Below are 20,927 nucleotides of genomic sequence, written 5' to 3'. Positions count from 1 at the left end.
ATTCCTTTTATTGTTATTCTTTTTTTGATCAGAGTTAGTACAGCGTTATATAATCTATCACATCTCATTTGCAACATTATTTATCATAGCACCAAATATCACGATTTCATTATGAAAACATTACAAATCATACTTATGGGTAAATAGCACTCAATAAAATATCTTTGGGCAATACGTGGAAACAAACTTTTATTTTTTATTCCACTAAGATGCAAAACATCTTAACAATCATCAATATTTGCACTTCAAGTATGCATATTAGAAATAAACATATTAATATACAAAAATGGAAACATACAGGTTTAAACGTCTACACAATTCTTGGCACACAGTGCATCATATATTCCTTTAATTTCTGATACAGACCTTATAGTTCAGTTGTCTATTAACACAATGATAGTCAACGGTTAGTTAGCTGCTCATAACCAGTGGTTTTATACCGTACGTTAAACCCAAAACAGCCTCAATAAGCATTGAAACGAATCTCCTTAAAGTTATGTTATCATCTACTAAACGTAATTATGCAGACTTTGGTCGAAAGCCGAAAGCTCATCAAACCAGGAGCTTCACCACTTTTCAAGCATTTGGAGATGTTTGATTAGTTACAAATCAGCATTTGTGTGAAGTATACTACATTAAAGTATTTGAAGTGTTATTCAGGTATTTACATGAAGGACAATTTGTGAAACATGAAGGTTTAAGCGTGTGGTGGGCTCCTGAGACAATAACGAATGTTAAAGTAATTCCAGTTACTAAGAGGTAAATAAATGTAAGCACCATTACACTGTTAATAGCCAATAAATGACTAAAGAAAATTGAATCTGTCACCATAAAACTCTGCAGAAACACTTTTTACATTCCCAAAAAATTTACAATATTTGAGATAATTTAATGATGTTTTCAGCTATACAAGTGTAGTACTTTCAGCACCATTTAACACATACCTTTACATCCATTTCACTGAATTCTGTAGATTTCCTCCTAAAATCAGCACAGAAAATGCAAGTGTGCAGATTCATTCTGAGCCTGTTAATATCTAATAAAACAACTGATTATCTGTGTCATAACAGAATAAATACTGTCAAACATAAATAGAGTTGAACACAATAAAACACATGAATATTCATGATTATGAGAGGTAGGGTCAGACTGTTTTGCCATTTGTTACTGCACATATTTTAATTTGATTTACTTAATTTCCCCTTTAAATTAAACGGATGTCTGTTCATTCACCTGTTAGTCAGTTTGAAAAAAATATTTTTTTTTTTTTATAAAAATGTCCATTTACGTCCATTTTATACAAGTTAAAACATAAAATGTTGAATATTGTTACATGAAATATATTGTGAGTGACTCGGTAGCTTGAACTAGGATGGGTTTGTGATTTTCTACATTGGTTAACATGAAAAATATTAATTTCCCCTTTAATGAAGGAGTCAGATTCAGAGTAGCTGCCCTTATTGACAAGAACAAAATGCTAAAACAAGCCTATTATGGTGGTTAGCTGGTCTTAAGCTGGACTGTTTGTTCAGCAGGGACATCATTTTGGTGATTTATTTATGTTACAAATACATTATTGTTACTAATTTGTCTCTTTTTAATCACTTAACCCTTGTGTGACCTTCGGGGCATTTTTGTCTTTTTTATTTTTGTTTTTTCTATCATTTTGGCTATGTTAACGCCAACGGCATACATTTTGCCAAAGGTGTGTATTTTGGGGGGAATTTTGATATTTCAACCTCAGTTCCTATAATACATCTATAATACACTGTGTACACACAATAGTTACACTCAGGACCTTCAGGACAAAAATGTCCCCACTGAAACCCATTAAAACTGCAATATTTGGTCCCAGTGCCATTAAAGTATAAAATCATGAATTCTATGATATTGTGATTTCATTCCAGAGCCCTGGCTTCAACATTTACATTTGTAATATTTTCCACCAGATGGCGCCATTTTTCTCATGTTTAGCCTATGGAGCAAAAACATACTTTTCCCCTATTCTCTGTTTGCTGTATTATAGAGCACTGCAGGACAACTGAATAAATAATGCAGATCAAATTGTGTGTGTGTGTTGGTATGGATGTCAGAGTGTGTTTTGTATGTGTGTACTGAGAAATGTGTGTGTGTGTGTGTGTAAAAAACAACAGTGGCATTATGTAAACAAACTGGCATTTAAAAGGTTAAAATCCTGAAAATGAATGAATATTTGGTAGTTATGATCAGGACTGATGTTGGTTAAATTAACTAATTGAAAGTGGAAAATAATATTAATATGTAATATTATTATGGCAGTTTTTTGACACTGACATTTTTGTCCTCTAAGGACCTCTGAGTAACTTTTTAAATTGATGCACAAGGGTAAAATAACTGTAAATACACAAAAGCCTATGCTAATGCAGCATGCTAACATGCTAGCGGAGGCTACGTTCAATCAAACGTTGTTTTTAGCACCGTAACTGAAACATTTTAGCATATAATTAAATATAATATTATTAAATATTATCATATATCTGAATAAGTCTTTTTTTAGCCAGATTACTTTGTAGGAACAGTCTTACGCACTGTTAGCAGGACGGTTATTTTCAGTTGAAAACATTCGTCAGATAAATCGCCTTAAAGAGATTTCAGTAGTGCTAGCTTGACGTTGTTTTGACCCCTTTCTGGATTTAAGGCTGTTCTGAGGCCAGTCTTTGATGCAAAATATGTTAAAACATTCAAATATACACAACAATCAATTATTTACATTCTCATATCAAGCTGTTTGCTGTCGTCAGATCGTCCGTAATGCATTTCCTGTTAGCACACTTGCATCACCCAGACATCTGGAAGACGTATTTTTAACATTGTTTGCTCATCAGCAATACATCTAAAAGACCAATATGTCTTTCCTTTTATTACTTTAAATCGGATCTTTTTAAGACATTTCTCAGTCGTTAATTAGATTGTGATGCTTTCCAGATGAACGCTCTTAAATAGACATCTAGTCAGAGATGTACATGTGCTATCTGGGATTATCTACATTTTAGAGTAGTTCATGTCCAGAGGACTAATGGTTTCAGTAGATCATTTGGATAGTAAAATACTTTTGCCATTGTTAAAAACAAAACAAATCCCTTTACGACAACACAGTGCTGCCGGACGTGAAAGAGATGGACGCCAAATCAGTTACGACGGCGGTCTTGATGTCAGGGATTAAATTAGGATGTCTTTCTCTTGAACAGCTCTGTTTACACCATCTGCGTCATTTACTGCTTCATGTTTGACACTTTTCTTTCACTGGATGTGAACAAGAAGACCAGTATGAGGGTGAGGAAGACATTTTCCACAGAATCCTCCACAGCGGCCGTAGATTCTGGTTCCGTCCTACGAAATAACATACAAATTAAACACAAGGCTACACACACTGAAAAAAACAAACAAAATTCATTTTCTGTTTATATATACAGTATATAAATATATAACCTAACCCTATATTAGTATTTTTGTCTTTGCTTTCTAGTAAAAATATCAAAACATCCTTAAAACAAAACAAAATTACTTGTGAAGCAGAATGGCATGAGATATTCAGTCTTGTTTACAGAGAAATCTAACGAAATTTGGTGGGATTTATGTTTAAACCAAGAAAAAACGATTTGCCAATGGAGTAAGAAAAATAAACTTGTTTTCCCTTTGAATCACGTTTTTATTCTTAACCCCATTGGCGAACAGTTTTTTCTTGTTAGAGGCATAAAAGTTACAGATTGTTTTTTATTTCTCTGAAAACAAGACAAAATCTCTTTTCATTTTGCTTCTTAAGTAAATGTATCTTGTTTTAAGAATATTTAAATATTTTTACTGGAAAACAAGACAAAAATACTCAGTAAGGAAATGATTTTTTGCAGTTCACAATTCCATTGAAGAAACACAATAGGCACTTTCCACGAACAATGTACACTTTTGTGTCATTATTGTTTTTTAAAGCATTACAGGCACTACATATAATTACATATGCTAGATAAACTATTATATAATATAAAATAAACCTTGCATGAAAAATGGAACATTTTCAAATACTTTTAAAGTAAAACCGCTCATTTAATATTTCCTGTGACCTCCTGAGGTTTGATGATCAATATTGACTTTGGCGTTCATTTTTTGGAGTTTCAGACACTTTTTTGTACCTTGTTCGTGTAACGTGCCAACATGTAAAATTCCACCATTTAACACGCCGTCCTCACCTCTGACCGGTGAACTTTGACTGTGACATAGTTGCCCTGGGAAACCCATTTAGTCGAATCTGCGACTGTTAGCCCAGTGCCTGTGAGGTTGATACTAAACTGGCCCTAATCACAAAAATTACAAAATTAATAAATAAAAATGCATTTTTAAATTAAAATGATTTTTTATTGCTTTAAGATTTATTAGATTAAAGTTAACCAGCATTGACAAGATTTTAAAAAGGCTGCATTGACAGTGACTGTAGAGCCGAGGAGGGCGGGGCCGGGCTGGAATGAGACACACCCGGTCCCCAATCAGCCTGATGGGGCGCGCGAGGGATAAAGGCGGCCGGGGACGACAGTTGAGAGAGAGAGAATTGCAGACAGCTGTACTGTGTGTTTTTGGTTGTGTGTTTTGGTTGTGGTTTTTTGGTTAATAAATTGTTATTTAAGTTGTCAAGCCGGTTCTCGCTTCCCTGCCGTCCCCCGGGAACGGCTCCCTCGCTCCAGGCGGTCGGGGAGTCCCGTCCCCACTCGCCTCGCGGACGGCGGCCGTTCCCCGCGTCTGGGTGGTCGGGCTACTCCGTCCCCTGTCGGACGGCAGCGGCGCTCCCCTGGGTGGACGGCAGTGTCGAGGACCCTGCGATGGGAATCCCTCCTCCTTCCCGGGTTTCGGCACCAGTGTAAGGGGGTTCAGTGGAAAGGAGGAGGCGAGAACCGGCTTGACAACTTAAATAACAATTTATTAACCAAAAAACCACAACCAAAACACACAACCAAAAACACACAGTACAGCTGTCTGCAATTCTCTCTCTCTCGAACTGCCGTCCCCGGCCGCCTTTATCCCTCGCGCGCCCCATCAGGCTGATTGGGTACCGGGTGTGTCTCATTCCAGCCCGGCCCCGCCCTCCTCGGCTCTACAGTGACTAAGCAGAGTACTGAGTACTGGTAACACTGATCAATAGACCAAATGTCTATTGAGGCGGAGCCATTTATTACATTTTGATGAAAGATAATTAAAACAAATATTTTCTTGCACTGATGAATCGTGCACGATAAGACCAGCAAAATGAGTCAATTTTTGGTGACACTAGTGGTGCAAAAATGACACTTTAAGAGCTTTAAGAGCAAATAATGTGAGTTAATATAAATATAAAATTGACAGACTGATGAACACTACATTGAGTTTTTACTGATTGTATGAAGAAATATAATGAACACTGAAGACAGTATGTAAGTGTGCATCATACCTGAGGACATTTAGCAGCACTATAACAGTCTCCTGAAGTGGCGAACGGGACGGAGCGACCGAACAGTGTTTGACTAAACTTCCCATCAGTTGCTGAAACACGACAACAAGAAGAACGTCAAATTCAGCATTAACATAAACATTAAAATGATCGTTTATTCAGGACATGCATATTTATGATGCAGTGATTTTGGAATTAATGTTCTAAAATGAAAGATGTAAGTATTGTTTGAAATAAATAACAGCAGAATAATGACTCACTGATGATGCACATGCTGGAAAGATCCAGTCGCAGGCGGTGGAAGACGGTGTAACCAGCCGCACCATAATCATTCCTGCACGCACAGTCCTGCCTCCTGCTGCCGTTAAATGGACATTCAAACGGGTTTTGCAACCTGGAAATAAATGTTTGATGATGTCAGAAGGGGGAGACATAAGTAAGGCATAAAGTACGTTACAAATAAATACATGGACATGAAATATTGATTTTTGTGTCAGAATGATTTTATCAGCTTACAGCTTCCACCAAGAATCAAGCACTGCAATAATAGGAAGTCGCTTGTCTAGCAATCAATGATAAAGTTTAATATTTGACCACAGAATGCAGCTATTGACCAACCACAATAATGTATGACATCACAAAGGTGATGTGTGTAAATGTATCGATGTTAAACATGTACCTGTATCCATACACCTCAGAGTAATTGTCCGTTTGCCCACTGCGCAGGGTCACATACTCTTTCGGGTAACCGCTTTGCATTTCAGCACAGTAAATCTGGAGAATCTTGGACCGGATTTTGAGGTAATGCTCTCCATCTTTCCTGACGCCTTCCTTTATCTGGAGCTCACGGCAGCTTGTGTAAAGTTCACCTGGTGAAGAAGAATAAAAACCAATGAATTCCAACTAGGACTGAGTGGTATGACTATTTCAAGTTCTAGACATGAGACATATAAAAAACTTGCGGTATATTTAGGGGCCAAGCACCGAAGGTGTTTAGACACCTATTGTATCTGTTAGTCTTTTTTCTGGCTGGGAGTCTATGGCAGCCCATAGAACCCATTGGAGGAAAGTTGTGAAGTTTGGCACACAGATAGAGGACACTCTGATATGTAACAAACCCAAATTTGGGGTCTTTATCTCAAACCCTCTAGCGCCACCAACAGTTCAAAGTTGCACACACATTTCCATGTTCTAACCTAACTCTATAACTTTTGAACCGTTAGACCTAGATTTTTTTCCCCCTCTGATTCCTCGGGTCATGCTGATTCCCAATAGGTCATATGTTTCGAAGCTCCGCCCACTAGATTTTCTGGAATTTTGAATTTTCCTAAAAACATCATTTTTCGGACACGTCCTAGGCCGTATATACGATATGCACAAAATTTGTCATGCATCATCTATTGACACAGGGGACAAAAATGTATCAAAAGCTTTTTCATAGACTGAACCATTCTCAAATAAAGCTTCAACGAATTCAACGGCAAGCACATCAAAATGGACATTAAGGCTGTATCTTCGCAATGCTTTGCTGTGTTGATACAAAACTTGGTATATATCATAGCCATCATGACTTGAGGGTACCTGCACTGTTTCATCACAGTGCCACCAAGTGGTCAAGAAATGTGTAAAAAGATATTTTTGCTTTTAACTTCTATATAGTTTAGTCTAAAATCATGAGACTGGTCTCTTTAGATTCCTTGGGGCATTATGATTCCCAATTTTCCAATGTCAGCCATATTGAGTGTTGGCCATTTTGAATGTTGTAAAATGCTGTATTTTACAAACGCATTGGTGCATTGTTACTAAACTTGGTATGCATCATCGGCACCATGCCCTAAGGGTACCTACACAGATTGGGGTCAACTAGGGACACTCATGATGAAAAAGTTATCAAAAGCTTTTCGATTCACCAAACGGTTCTCGAATAGTGCACTAACAAAATAGATAGCAAGGTGACAAAACGCATTTGACGCTGCAACGCTTTGGCGTACTGACATGAAATTTTGTTTCATTGTCACCACACCCTGACCGCACCATTTCAATTTGATGACAGCGCCACCTATTGGTCAAAAGTTGTCATTTTATTGTATTATAATTAACTATACTTATGTCTTTTATACTGCTTTTCTTAAAATCATAATCAGTGATGTCCAATCATACTTCTTTACATGCTGTTGGTGTGCTTGGCCCCATAATTGTTAGGAGTGGTGGTGGCGTAGTGGGCTAAAGCACAGAACTGGTAAGCAGAAGGTTGCCGGTTTAATCCCCACAGTCACCACCATTGTGTCCTTGAGCAAGGCACTTAACTCCAGGTTGCTCCAGGTATGCTATATTGTCCCTATAAAAAGGACACTACATGTCACTTTGGATAAAAGCGTCTGCCAAATGCATAAATGTAAATAATTGTGTTTGTTTGGCTCAGTGCAAAGCGGAATTTAGTTGCTAATGGTTACTGAACAGAGTCGCAACTTGCCGTACTAAGATAAAATTGTTTGGTGTCTAGTGCATTTATCTGCTATTTTACATCGGCTTCGAATGTGGCTCTTCCAATCAAAATTTTGAGTCAGAATTATCCATTTTAAGATTGATTAAGTTATAATTGTATGAAGTTATATTCATATAACGGTATTTACATGGTACTCTAAGGTACTTCAAAGAATACTATGTTACTACAGTGGTACCATACCAGGCTAGTATTTGGTGCTTACTTGTTAGAGAATGTAGTGCACTGTCATCAGTATATACTCACAGTCTGTCTGTCTGCAGGTGGCATGAGACTCTGGCCGTGTGGACAAGGGACATGGGACATTTACATCACTGACACACTCGACATGCCTCTCCATCACGCCAGCACCACATGACTGAGAACACTGAACAAAACCACGCATTTTAAGATGTAATTCTGTCATTATTTTCTCACCCGGGCACTCAGTGGGCACGCAAAAGTGACACATTCCACATTCATACATTCTGAGAGCAAATGTAAAGATATATGTGAAAAAACAGATATTAATACACACACCTTGCTCCAAGGGCTGACTTTCCAGTGTGTGGGTAAAGGGCACTGTTTGAGCTGGCATGGTCTGGTATCAGGCGGCGTGGGTTCAGAGCATTCAGAGGGCAGAGCTTGAGAATATGAGGGCACTGCTGAACAATAGACCGCCCGACGCTGAAGTCCAAAACCACAACTCATTGAACACTGAAACACACATGTCATCATATGTACTGTAGAGTAATACTGTGCATGCAAAACAAAGAAATTTAAACGTATTTATTTTTGTTATATGAAGGTCTCATTAAGGTGCACTCAGTAAATTGTTGCTCATGTCGTCTTGGACTTACAGTGACACATAGTGGTGTGGATGCAGCATCATAAAATCAATAGTTTTCAGTTACAAATGCCACTGCAGAATTTCACAATTCACAGTCAGTCATGATTAATTTAATCCAAGAGTGAAAGTGTTCAATAACAAGGCGGTTACAGAGATTAAGCGTGTAGTATTCAGCTGGTCATGTGATATAACATGGCAGCCCCTATGAGGAGACCCTCTTCATGTAGAATAAAACAGCTTTTATAAGGTTACTGATATGACTGGAGTCCTCATCTCATGTGAGTGCTCATGATTTTATACATATGTTTCAAAAATACAATTCAATTCATGAGGAGTAAAACTTTATTAATTGGGAAAAAATTCTGAGTGCACCTTTACAACCGTCATGACAACTTTTCACCAGGCCTTCATCATTTATTTTTGGTACTTTTCAAATGTCTTTTATGTCTAGATTAGACCCAGACTTTCAATATTAAACTATGAAAATCCATTATAAAAATATGAATTGTTATATGTTTATTATATATTTATTACACAGTTTAAAACCATAATCATCTAAACAAAAGATGTTAAATAAACAGAAACCATTTTTTTTACAACTGTCCAACAGTTGTGGCGTCATTTCCAGCACACCAAACAATTTCACCCCTAATAAAGTTTGTTCTGAAGTTAGTGTAGTTGTTAACCAAGTGGACAAATGTGTCAGTGAAGAGCACGCTTGAGATGAAATATGAGACAAAGCAAAGAAACATCAAGTGAAATATTGCTTGTTATCGACCGATCAAGCTGTAATTTTGACAATTATGCAAAAAGTGTGAAAATATTATTTAACTCTGTGTATTTCATAGGGGTGTGCAGCAAAGCCATTATCTGTATCTGATCATATAACAAAATGATCTGTATTCAGATAGAACAGATGTGGGCGGGGCTTAAACCGGAAGTGCGTCAAAACTAAACGAAACATCAATTTTTAAGTGTTACTCTTACATTTATAGTTTCTATTAATAAAATATGCTTTGTATATGCATTTTCATAATAATATCCTAATAATAATAATAATAATTATTATTATTATTATACAATTATTTAAAAAATATATATTTTATTCTTTTTTTCTTACCAGATGAAGCTGAATTTATAGGCTACATTATCTGTAGAATATTTTATGGTTTCTCCTGATATTTCAGATATTGATATCTGCATGAAATAGTATTTTTGTTTGTCTGTTCATGTATAACAACATTATTCTGAAGGCAGGAGGTGTCAAAGAAAATATTAAATGTCAAGCACACATTTTACAGTGAATAATAAATACAAATTCAAACATTAAAAGAAATAAAAATAAAATCAATATAGCCTACAAACAGGTAAAAGTCCCGTAAGTCTATCAGGAATTTTCACGATAGGACTCCATTATTTAGATAAATAATAATAATAATAATAATAATAATAATGTAACATTTATATAGCACCTTACCAGAGTTCAAGAACACTTAACATTCTCAAATTTAGCCCAGTTTAAAGAAGAAGAAGTTTCAGTTTCTTTGTTTTACATAAGGAGGAATATTCCTGATAAGTTAATTACCTTAGTCGCTGATGTGGATATAAATGTGGTCAACTTTAAGAGACGGATAGACGGGCTCTGACGTTAAATCACTATAGGTCATTAATTTAACATCACGCTCAGGTTTAGATTATAAATAAATACATGAGAATCACGTGTGAATCGTGTGATACATTAACATAGACATTTCAAGAAGTGGAACACGTATATGATGTCGTATCTTAATTAATGTTACACTTGACAAGCTCCAGACACGCACAATTAACAGACCGCAAACTGAGTCGAGACCGCGCCCATCCGATCTGAAATCACAACGTGCGCATTTTCATAAGGTTTACACTTTAGAAAAACTGGCTGCACAGATTCATAAATTCGTTGTAATTTTGGATATGTTTATTTAAAATGTCGCTTTATCCTTGTGTTTCTTGTATAATCAGTCATATAAATATTTGTTATATTATTTGGATGAATCCGTTATTCATTTAAAGTCATTATTCGCACCTTTCCGAATAAGGTATTCGAAAGTCATATTTCATATTTTAATAACAGCATGCACGGAAGCTGACATGAGCAAAATCTGATGATCTGACAATGTGTCAATGGAAGCATTGACACATTGTACAAAGTCTGTACAAAGTGAACGTGATCAATAACATTCATTTGACTAGTGACCTAGAAATAGAGTAAGACTGACCCAGATTAACAATGCTCAGTATTTGATCTAAAGTCAAAACAGAGATGTTCAGCCGTGACGTCAGTTCGAAGTCTAATTCGCCTTGTGTTCGCTCAGAATTTTCCGATGGGTTTTTATAACTGGCTTTTTCAATGCATGAGTAAAATAAAGTCTGTGGTAGACATTAGTTGAAGATACGTGCACATTTTGTTCTACAGAATAAATGACACACGGTCATACTTCAAACGTGAATTGTGAAGCCGGCGTGTTTTCCAAAAATGTATGTTGCTAACAAGTTGCTACATAAGGACTACAAATACCACAAGCATGCGAGTGAACATGCCGATGAAATGAAAAACTGTCGTAGTCCTCATTTATCAGACCTTGTTTTACTCATAAATTCAAAACTGCCTTTACTAAAACCCATCGGAAAATCCAGAGGGACACATGGCTCAAAAATGCTAATTCTGGACTACAACCTGAACAACACTGAATGATGTACCTGACTCCACGCTGTAGTAACCCAGGCGTATTGACAGGGGACGCTGTGACACGACTCGTGTGTGGCGGGTTTATAAGAGGCGTCACACACACGGTCAGAAACTGCGTTCATCTCGCCATCCATGCAAAACACTGCTCGAGTCCTCACACCCCGTCCACATGTGGCGTTACACTACAAACAAACACACGTGTTATTTAACAAAGTACACTTTTTCATTTTTTACTTTCTTAATGAATGTTCTTGGTCTTCTTTTGCACAGTTCCTCAGTGCCTGTTATTATCAAGTTCCTCCACACAGGAGCAGTGTGGTACCATGAGCTGAATCACACTCTGTTCTGGGCTCATCACACCATATAAACAAGAACCATATTTGACTGTGTGACCCATTTCAGGTTAAATATTTGGAGAGATAGTGTAAAATAATGGGACATAAATCAAACATGACAGCAGCAGAGGACGGATGACGCAGAAGAAACGTTTTAAACATAGGCACCTCAGAAGTTTTGTTTGATATCTGGTTCTTGTTCTCGCATTGAGATTTAGTGATGAAAGTGAGGCAGAGAGAGAGAGACGGGTGGTTTGTGAAAGATGACGTGGTTTCCTCTCAGAAGTTAAAGGGGAAACTGGGCTCAGCGTTTGATCTGTGATCTCTCATGTAAATATGATGATGTTATCACTGAAACCCTCAATCGAGAGACACGGGTAATCTCAGCAAACTGCCTACAACATATCCGGGTCATGTTTCACCACAAAATCAAAAGAAAACAGAAAATTCCATTTTGTATTAAGAAAATGAAGCCTATTTTTTAGGACCATTGAAGGGATAGTTCACCCATGAATGAAAATTCTTTCATCATTTACTCCCCTCATGTCATCCCAGATGTGTGTGACTTTCTTTCTTCTGCAGAACACAAATGAAGATTTTTAGAAGAATATTTCAGCTCTGAAGGTCCATACAATGCAAGTGAATGGTGACCAACGCTTTGAAGCTCCAAAAAGCACATAAAGGCAGCATAAAAGTAATCCATACGACTCCAGTGGTTTAATCCAAGTCTTCTGAAGTGATATGATAGGTGTGTGAGAGAAACAGATCAATATTTAAGTCCTTTTTTGCTTGAAATTCTTCTTCCAGCCAAGTAGGTATGCATAAAGAATTTTAGTCACCAAAAACACAAGAAGAATGTGAAAGTGATCTGTTTCTCACCCACACCTATCATATCACTTCTGAAGACATGGATTAAACCACTGGAGTCGTATGGATTGCTTTTATGCTGCCTTTATGTGATTTGACTTGAGTCTTCTCTTTACTGTTGTACATGAAACTGGTGTTGAGCATGTAGAATTCAAAAAAGCTGTCAGCTGAGGACATGTGAGGCATCTGTTTCTCAAACTAGAGACTCTGATGTACTTATCCTCTTGTTTAGTTGTACATCTGGTCTTCCACATCTCTTTCTGTCCTTGTTAGAGCCAGTTGTCCTTAGCAATTTAGCATGATTACTCAAGGATAAGGTGTTGGAGTGATGGCTGCTGTCTAGATTTGATCAAAAATGACTTTTTTCAAATAGTGATGGAGCTGTTTTTACATCAGTAATGTCCTGACTATACTTTGTGATCAGTTGAATGCCACTTTGGAGAATTAAAGTACCAATTTCTTTCCATAAGAGCAAAATTTGTACATAATTCCAAACTTTTGGCCGCCAGTGTGTATATATATATATACTGTATATAATATAAAATATACAGTAAGTACATTTTGAGTATGTACAAAGACTTTCAATGGTCCTAAAATGCTTTCTTTTATGCACAATATTATTTAATATTTTGGTCTTTTATTTTGGTCTTTTAATGTCTTTTTGAGATTCATCCAAACACTTCTTCTCTAATCTATCTCTTTTTCCTCTTTCAACAGCGTTTTTCCATGCCAGCACCCTCTTTGTGTCTCTTGAGAGACTGTATGTCTGTATCTTGTTCTTCCTGATAAATAACACTCTTTAAACTCTGTTCCCATCTCCTCTCTCTGTGTCGGAAATTTTAGACAAGTCTTCCCACAGTGCCTCTGAAAGCCTCATCGAGCCGGTTCTGCCACACACAGCGATCGCTGCTCATTAATTAAACATCTAAGTTAGCTCACGCTGTCTGCCCTTAAACGCAGCAATAGACTGTTATTCACAATAAAAGCAAAACGCTTCCTTCTGTGTCTAAATCTGAGCCGTGTTCAGTTTCTCAGGATGCTTCATAGTGAGCAGACTCATTTAATGAGCATTAAGAATCCCTGTTTAATAAAGCATCTTAGAAATGCTAAAAGGTAAAATTCCCACACACATTGACTCTGTGATGCTTTGCTTGTTTGAGCGGCTCGACATGTGAACCTCTGACTCAACCAATGGAGTGAGTTTGGGGCGGAGCTATCGGTGAGTTGACCAATAGCAGATGGAGGGCGGGACAGAGGGGGTCAGTATACAGTTTTACTCACATCTGTCCACTCATGTGTTGTCCAGCTGTGTGTTTGACACTCCGTGTGGAAGCAGGACTGAACGCTCGCAGGACGATCATGCATGTCACACATCTCATCATTGACTCGACCTTTGCCCTTAGACCTGCAGAACACCTCACGGGTCTGAGCACCAACGCCGCAAGTCACTGAACACTGTGAGAACACACACACATAATAAAGACAATCCTCAACGCAAGACCTCATGATCAGTTAGCTCATAATTTCCTGAATCAAAGAGAAACACAACCAAACGTCACGCTCATATTTCTACACGCTCTTTGATGAACGTCACTCCGCGGGTAATTCAGGGTTTGCTTTGGAAGTCGCACAAAGAACACAGACTGACGTTCATTCCGGGATGAAATATGATGGATTGAGTCTTTGGTTTGACATAAAACAACATTAATCTGAACCTGGGTGAGACAGAATGACATTATTATTGTAGAATCACATTAATGTGATAGTGATTATTTATTAGGGTCCAGCTGCATTTGTTCAGTATTAACATGAGAATGTTTTATCGGAGATCTGTATTTGTGGCTGGTATATATTAGAGTAATAAGCCACAAGAGATTGCATGTTACAATGATTTCATACCTGAAATGCACTTTATGGAAGTATGTGAACACACACAAAATGTGTTGGAATACAGTACACACTACTTTTATGATCATTTTGTCCTTTCTGGAGCTTTATAGTCATTATATAGAAAATAGTTGCATGAAAATTTTTAAAAATGTATTTTTTTGTGTTTCAAGGATAAATAACAGCATATGGATTTGGAAAGACATGAGGGTGAATAAAGAATTTTTGGATGAATTACTACTGTAATTGTAATTAAAGAGCACCTATTATGGTTTTTAAAATATTACCTTTCATGTAGTGTGTTATATAGCTGTTTGTGAATGTAAAAAAGTCTGCAAAGTGCATGACAAATGGAGTTATTGACTCCCAAAAGAAAGAACCGATTCTGAACACCTGAAACGAGTCGTTAGTGATTCCAGACTTACTTCCTGTACTAACCCACGTAATTTGGTAACAAAAAACCCGCCTCTGGTCTTCATTGGCTGCTTGCGAACAGCTTTGACCCGCCCTCAAACATTACACTAAGCGGTAGACCAATCACAACAGACTGGGACATCTGACCAATCAGAGCAGAGTATGCTCTCTGAAAGGAGGAGTTTAGAATAAATCCTTTAGAACGGATCATTGAACGAGTCGTTTTTGACACTGGGAAAAAAAGGTAAAGCTGCAATTTAAATTATGAGCAAATTAAAGTGTTTTTTGACCTTGGATGCATGTAAATCTATTATATGAGACCTTTAAAACAAAATTAGGCACGTTTAAAAACCATAATAGGTGCTATTTAAAAAAAACTGACAATGCAAGGAATTTTAATGGTCCTAAAATAGGCATAATTTATTTTATGGGTTTCTTTAAAAAAAAAAAAAAAAAAAAGCATATAAACTTCCTTAAGTCTACCTTTGGGACCTCTAAGATATTTTGCATTGTGCCATTATTTTCATGACAATTAAGCATATTATGTATAAACACACACAATTATATACAAAAATGAGAGTCAGATTTTTTCCTTTACTGTAAAGAAAAAAATCTCTATAATTAATGTATTTATATATATATATATATATATATATATATATATATATATATATATATACAGTATTATATTTAGCCTATAACTATATGACTACTGTAAGATCAAATCTAAGTATATACATATATATATATATATATATATATATATATATATAATGCCCCAATGCAAAGACTTCCAATGGTCCTGGAAAAGACTTTATTTTCTTTATGCAAAATAGTTACATATTTTTGTCTTTTGATTTTGGGTTTCTATATGAGATTCACCGCATTCACTCTTTATGAGATAAAAGCCACAATTCATAATGCAACGCAAGTATGTCAGTTATTTGTAAGTCCCTTTGGATAAAAGTGTCTGCTAAATGATTAAATGTAAATGTAAGTATGCATTGCCACAAGGGGCGCTAGAATGGGCATTAAACAGTCGTCTTCTTCTGTGGTCAGTTTTCTCTTTCAGGTCAACACTGTCATGGCGGAGCAACAGATTGAAGAGAATCTTGTTAAAGCTCGTTAACCTGCTGACATGTTTTATAGTAGCAGTTTTAACGGTGCAGACTTTTGAAGGTAACTCTATCTCCCCCTTGAGCACTGATGTTTGCATAGCATGTAAAAACCTTTATTGGCATTCCTACCGGCTTATCCAATGTACACAAGTGTAGTGTGCATGCTTCTTCACGGTTTGACGTCAACTAACTCAATTATTTCAAATCTCATTAAACACTGTTTTCTTAATTCGTCTGATTTCTTTTTGAGGTGCATGTAAGCTGGCTTATTAGAAGGCAAACCGCTGATCTGAGGTGTTACACACATTAATGGCTTCTTGATTTCAGCACAAACACACACTTGTAACACACACTCGCTCTGAGAGCTTCTGCGAGCTGATGCGGACTGTTTTCAGTACGTTTGGGGTGTCACAAGCCACGATGTTAAGATATAAAGCATGTCTTTACGCTCTGTGTGCTGATTTCATGCTTTATGGAGGTATGTGCAGAACAGTGATTGCTTCCAGACCCCAGAGGAGAGCGATGTGGGGTGGTGACAGGGGTTTGGGGGTAAGATCGGGGCAGGAGCGGGCGTAGAGTCAGGAAGAACTGGGTGTCGCAGATGATTGGATTTGAACATGATGATGTCAGCGGGAGAGGTGAACGATGACTTGACAACACCACAGCCAATCAGATTCAACGGTTCCACACAGGAATCTCATGAAAAACATATCCAGGTCAAAAAAAATAAAAATAATTAGAACCACTAACATGTATTAAGAGTTTGATTTGATGCTGTTAAAGCGTACTTTATACAATAGAAAAAGCCAAACTTTTTTCTCCTGAATGAACTAAAACAGCCTAGGCAAACACAGCCTACATTTATACCACGTGTGGCATCATTTTGACATTCTTTGGTGAAGTTTTAACCAATCCTCAGCACTTTATGACTAGCCAAGTTGTCCTAGGTCAAGAATTTCAAAAGTCGAACTAAACAAAGCCTGTTTTCCCAGTTAGTATACATTAGACTTTTGTTCTAAATTGTAACTGTTCTGTTACAGTAGAACCCTTAAAATGTCTCTTAGGTGGAAAAATACTCTACGAAGTAGACAGATAGCTATAAACATGTCAACAGTTTAACTAACTTTCACTAATTTGCTCAAAGGGATTATCTTCAGTTGTTGCTCCGCCATGAAAACAGCTGATATGGATGAGAAAATTGGTAGTAGAAAAAAATAGTTGGCACTAATGGCTGCTTTGGTGCCCCTTGTGGCAACATTGAGAATGCAACGCGCATTTCTAACCCTAACCTAACTTAACCTAACCCTAATGTAAAAATGTAAGTATAAATTAGATCTAAATATTAATAAAGATTACACCGTTTTAGGGGGCCTGGGCAGCTCAACGAGTACTGATGCTAACTATCACACCTGGAGTCACGAGTTGAATCCAGGGTGTGCTGAGTGACTCCAGCCAGGTCTCCTAAGCAACCAAATTGGCCCGGTTGCTAGGGAGGGTAGAGTCACATGGGGTAACCTCCTCGTGGTTGTGATTAGTGGTTCTCGCCCTCAGTGGGGCGTGTTAAGTTGTGTGTGGATCGCGGAGAGTAGCATGAGCCTCCACATGCTGTGAGTCTCCGCGGTGTCATGCACAACAAGTCACGTTATAAGATGTGTGGATTGATGGTCTCAGAAGCGGAGGCAACTGAGACTTGTCCTCCACCACCCGGATTGAGGTGAGTAACCGCGCCACCACGTGGACCTACTAAGTAGTGGGAATTGGGCATTCCAAACTGGGGAGAAAAGGGGATAAAATAAATGTAAAAAAATGTTCACCGTTCTCTGATGCAACAAAAAGTGAGCACACATACCGCTCTCCACCGATTGGTCCTCCAGCTGGGGCAGGGTCCCACCCTACAGACTTTCTGCGCTCTTGGCCGGTTGAGATGTGCGCAGCGCTCCTCGTCAATCTGCGTTTGATTCTGGTCCACGCACACAATCTGTCTTTCCTTGAGTCCCTTTCCACACGACACAGAGCACTAGAAAGATGAGAGAGAGAAACCAAAATAATGTCCACATTAAAGGAATCGTTCATCTTTGTGTTGTTCCAAACCCATATGCAGTTATGTTTTTTAGAGGAACTCAATCTTTATGCAGCTCTTTTCACTTGATAGCAGCAAAAAGAGCAAACACCATAAAAGCAGAATTTAGTATCATAAAAGTTACTTACATTTGGGTCTGTTGCTCACATAAAGCTATCGTATGACATCAGAAGACTTGGAATATAGAGCATAAGTCATATGAACTACCTATAATCATACTTTTATGGTGTTTTTGTCATTTTTGGAGCTTGTTGTCACTATTATCTGTTGTTATATGGAAAAGAGCTGCATGACGATTCTTCAAAATCGAGGTTCCATGGAAAGAATTAATGTTACATGTGTTTGGAATGACATGAGGGTGAGTCAATAATGATAGATTTTCACACAAATGATTCAGGAACTATCACGTTTCTGGTCCCTTGGTTACAATGGCAGGTATGGATATTTCAGAGTCTTTTCCGAGGTACGGGAATCTCACACCACCAGGTTCTGGACTTAAATTCAAACCAGGATGGACAAAGCCAAGAGAAAACCATCAACAATCCTCTGGAACCAATAAACGTGCCCAAAAAAGGCGATGTTCTCTAGAGAAACACATTGAGCTGAAGACAGAGCCCATTAGGAGACACTTTAAAATCCTGTCTAGAGATGACTAGATAAGCACATTTCTGAAGCAACTGTGAGTGATATTTGCCTGTGCAAAGCTCAACAAGTAAAAATACAGTCCTCAGAAATCCACAGGTCTCTGTGATATTCTGCTTTCTAGATTGAATGCATTGTATGTGTGCATTTGGCAGATGCTTTTATCCAAAGCGACTTAGTTTTATTAGTTTGTGTGTTTCTCTGACATAATTGAGTCGGTCTCCCTATCCTCTAAAACTACTTAGATTTGTATATATCTGAATATTTAGCAAAAAAATCAAAAACCTTTAAAGACAGACCTACTGTGAGCTCTGAGGTTGTTAATCTGTTGAAGACATCAGTCTGCGTTATTTCTAGGGCTGCAACTAACGACTAATTTGATAATCGATTAATCTTCGATTATTTCTTCAGTTATTTGATTATTGGTATAAAAATAGAATAATCTTTGATTATTTGATTATTCAGATAAAAAAGCCATGCTTGCAGTAAATACAAGTTTTTCAGGTGAAAATAGTAAGTGTGATCTCTTAGTAAAGTAACAGCACACCTCTCCTCACTGAGACACATGATTTTAGGGATCATTCATGTCTGTAGCACAAACACTGCAGGACCACTTACACACTGAACTATAAATATGATATGAGGCGAGACCGCTATACACACACCATTATATCTGTTCCATCTGGAGACACGGCTCACAGAAAGCACAATATTCAACACGCGAGAGGAGTATAGCTCAAGCATATTTTCCTACCTAGATAATACACATAATATTGCTTCTGTTTATTAATTATGATTTTGAGATGTTATGTAACTCCAAACTCATACAGATCCGTGTCTATTGAAATGCTGTTCCAGATTCATCATGGAACACTATCTCACTCACAGCTAACATTTATGCACGGTATATTAAATCATTGTGATTGGCATAACTGAGTCATAATAGGGGTCTCCCTATACTGTCACACTACTTTGATTTGTGTATTTGAATACTTTACAAAAAACAAAAACCTTTAAAGACAGACCTGCTGTGAGCTCTGAGGTTGTTAATTAATGGTACTGTGTTTGCTTAAGACATCAGTCTGCGTTATTTCTAAGGTTGCAACTAACAATTATTTTGATAATCGATTAATCTTCAATTATTTCTTTAATTAATCGATTAATCTTAGATTATTTCTTAGATTTATTGATAAATCTTCGATTATTTCCTTGATTAATCTTTGATTATTTCTTCGATTAATCGATTAATTTTCTATTATTTCTTCGATTAATCTTTGATTATTTCTTTGATTAATCTTCGATTATTTCTTCGCTTCATCGATTAATCTTCGATTATTTCTTTGATTAATCTTCGATTATTTCTTCGATTAATCGATTAATTTTCTATTATTTCTTCGATTAATCTTTGATTATTTCTTTGATTAATCTTCAATTATTTCTTCGCTTCATCGATTAATCTTCGATTATTTCTTCGCTTCGTCGATTAATCTTCGATTATTTCTCTGATTAATCTTCAATTATGTCTCTGATTAATCTTCGATTATTTCTTCGATTAATCGATTAATTTTCGATTCTTTCTTCGATTAATCTTCGATTATTTCTTCGATTAATCTTCGATTATTTCTTCGATTAATTGATTAATCAGATAAAAAAGCCTCGCTTGTGGTAAAGACAAAAAGGTTTGCAAGATGCAAATAAACCTAATGTGCCTGATTTTGAATTCATGACATTTATGCATTCTAAAAAAATAGAAAATAACATTAAAATGTAAGTTATTCGATGGAGAGAAACAACTCTCAAGCACATCAAACAGCACAATCCCTCTGCCAATACACCTGACGCAGAAACTGCTCCACATTAAATTGTATGCTTATAAACTTTGTTGAAGTTCTTAAAAGTTCTCCTGTGCGTTGGACAACTGTTCATGTTTTTCAACTTGTCTCCACTATTTTTCATGAGTTTTATCAAGCAAGTGTATTTTTCACTCCTGTAAAGTGGCATCACTGAAGGAGCTGCTCTGTGCACAATGCACATATACAACTAACTGATAATAAAAGTAGTTGTCGATGATT

The 20,927-nt window shown here is 37.0% G+C and overlaps 1 protein-coding gene across 1 annotated transcript in view; it reads right to left on the bottom strand.

The window, feature by feature from the left end:
* Positions 1–652: 652 nt before the first annotated feature.
* The window catches only part of LOC127437097 (A disintegrin and metalloproteinase with thrombospondin motifs 20-like), a 127,424-nt gene continuing 107,149 nt past the window's right edge, over positions 653–20,927 (bottom strand). Inside the window, exons 29-38 of the mRNA XM_051691762.1 lie at positions 17,983–18,150; positions 13,996–14,169; positions 11,524–11,694; positions 8,475–8,651; positions 8,202–8,322; positions 6,132–6,321; positions 5,713–5,846; positions 5,453–5,544; positions 4,224–4,328; positions 653–3,369 (exon numbers count right to left, since the gene is read on the bottom strand). Coding sequence (XP_051547722.1) covers positions 3,280–3,369; positions 4,224–4,328; positions 5,453–5,544; positions 5,713–5,846; positions 6,132–6,321; positions 8,202–8,322; positions 8,475–8,651; positions 11,524–11,694; positions 13,996–14,169; positions 17,983–18,150 — 1,422 coding nt within the window. The 3' untranslated portion in view covers positions 653–3,279. The remainder of the gene's footprint in view (positions 3,370–4,223; positions 4,329–5,452; positions 5,545–5,712; positions 5,847–6,131; positions 6,322–8,201; positions 8,323–8,474; positions 8,652–11,523; positions 11,695–13,995; positions 14,170–17,982; positions 18,151–20,927) is intronic.

Source organism: Myxocyprinus asiaticus, chromosome 48, assembly GCF_019703515.2.
Source record: "Myxocyprinus asiaticus isolate MX2 ecotype Aquarium Trade chromosome 48, UBuf_Myxa_2, whole genome shotgun sequence".
NCBI lineage: Eukaryota > Metazoa > Chordata > Actinopteri > Cypriniformes > Catostomidae > Myxocyprinus > Myxocyprinus asiaticus.
This window is presented reverse-complemented; position numbering and strand designations above follow the sequence as displayed.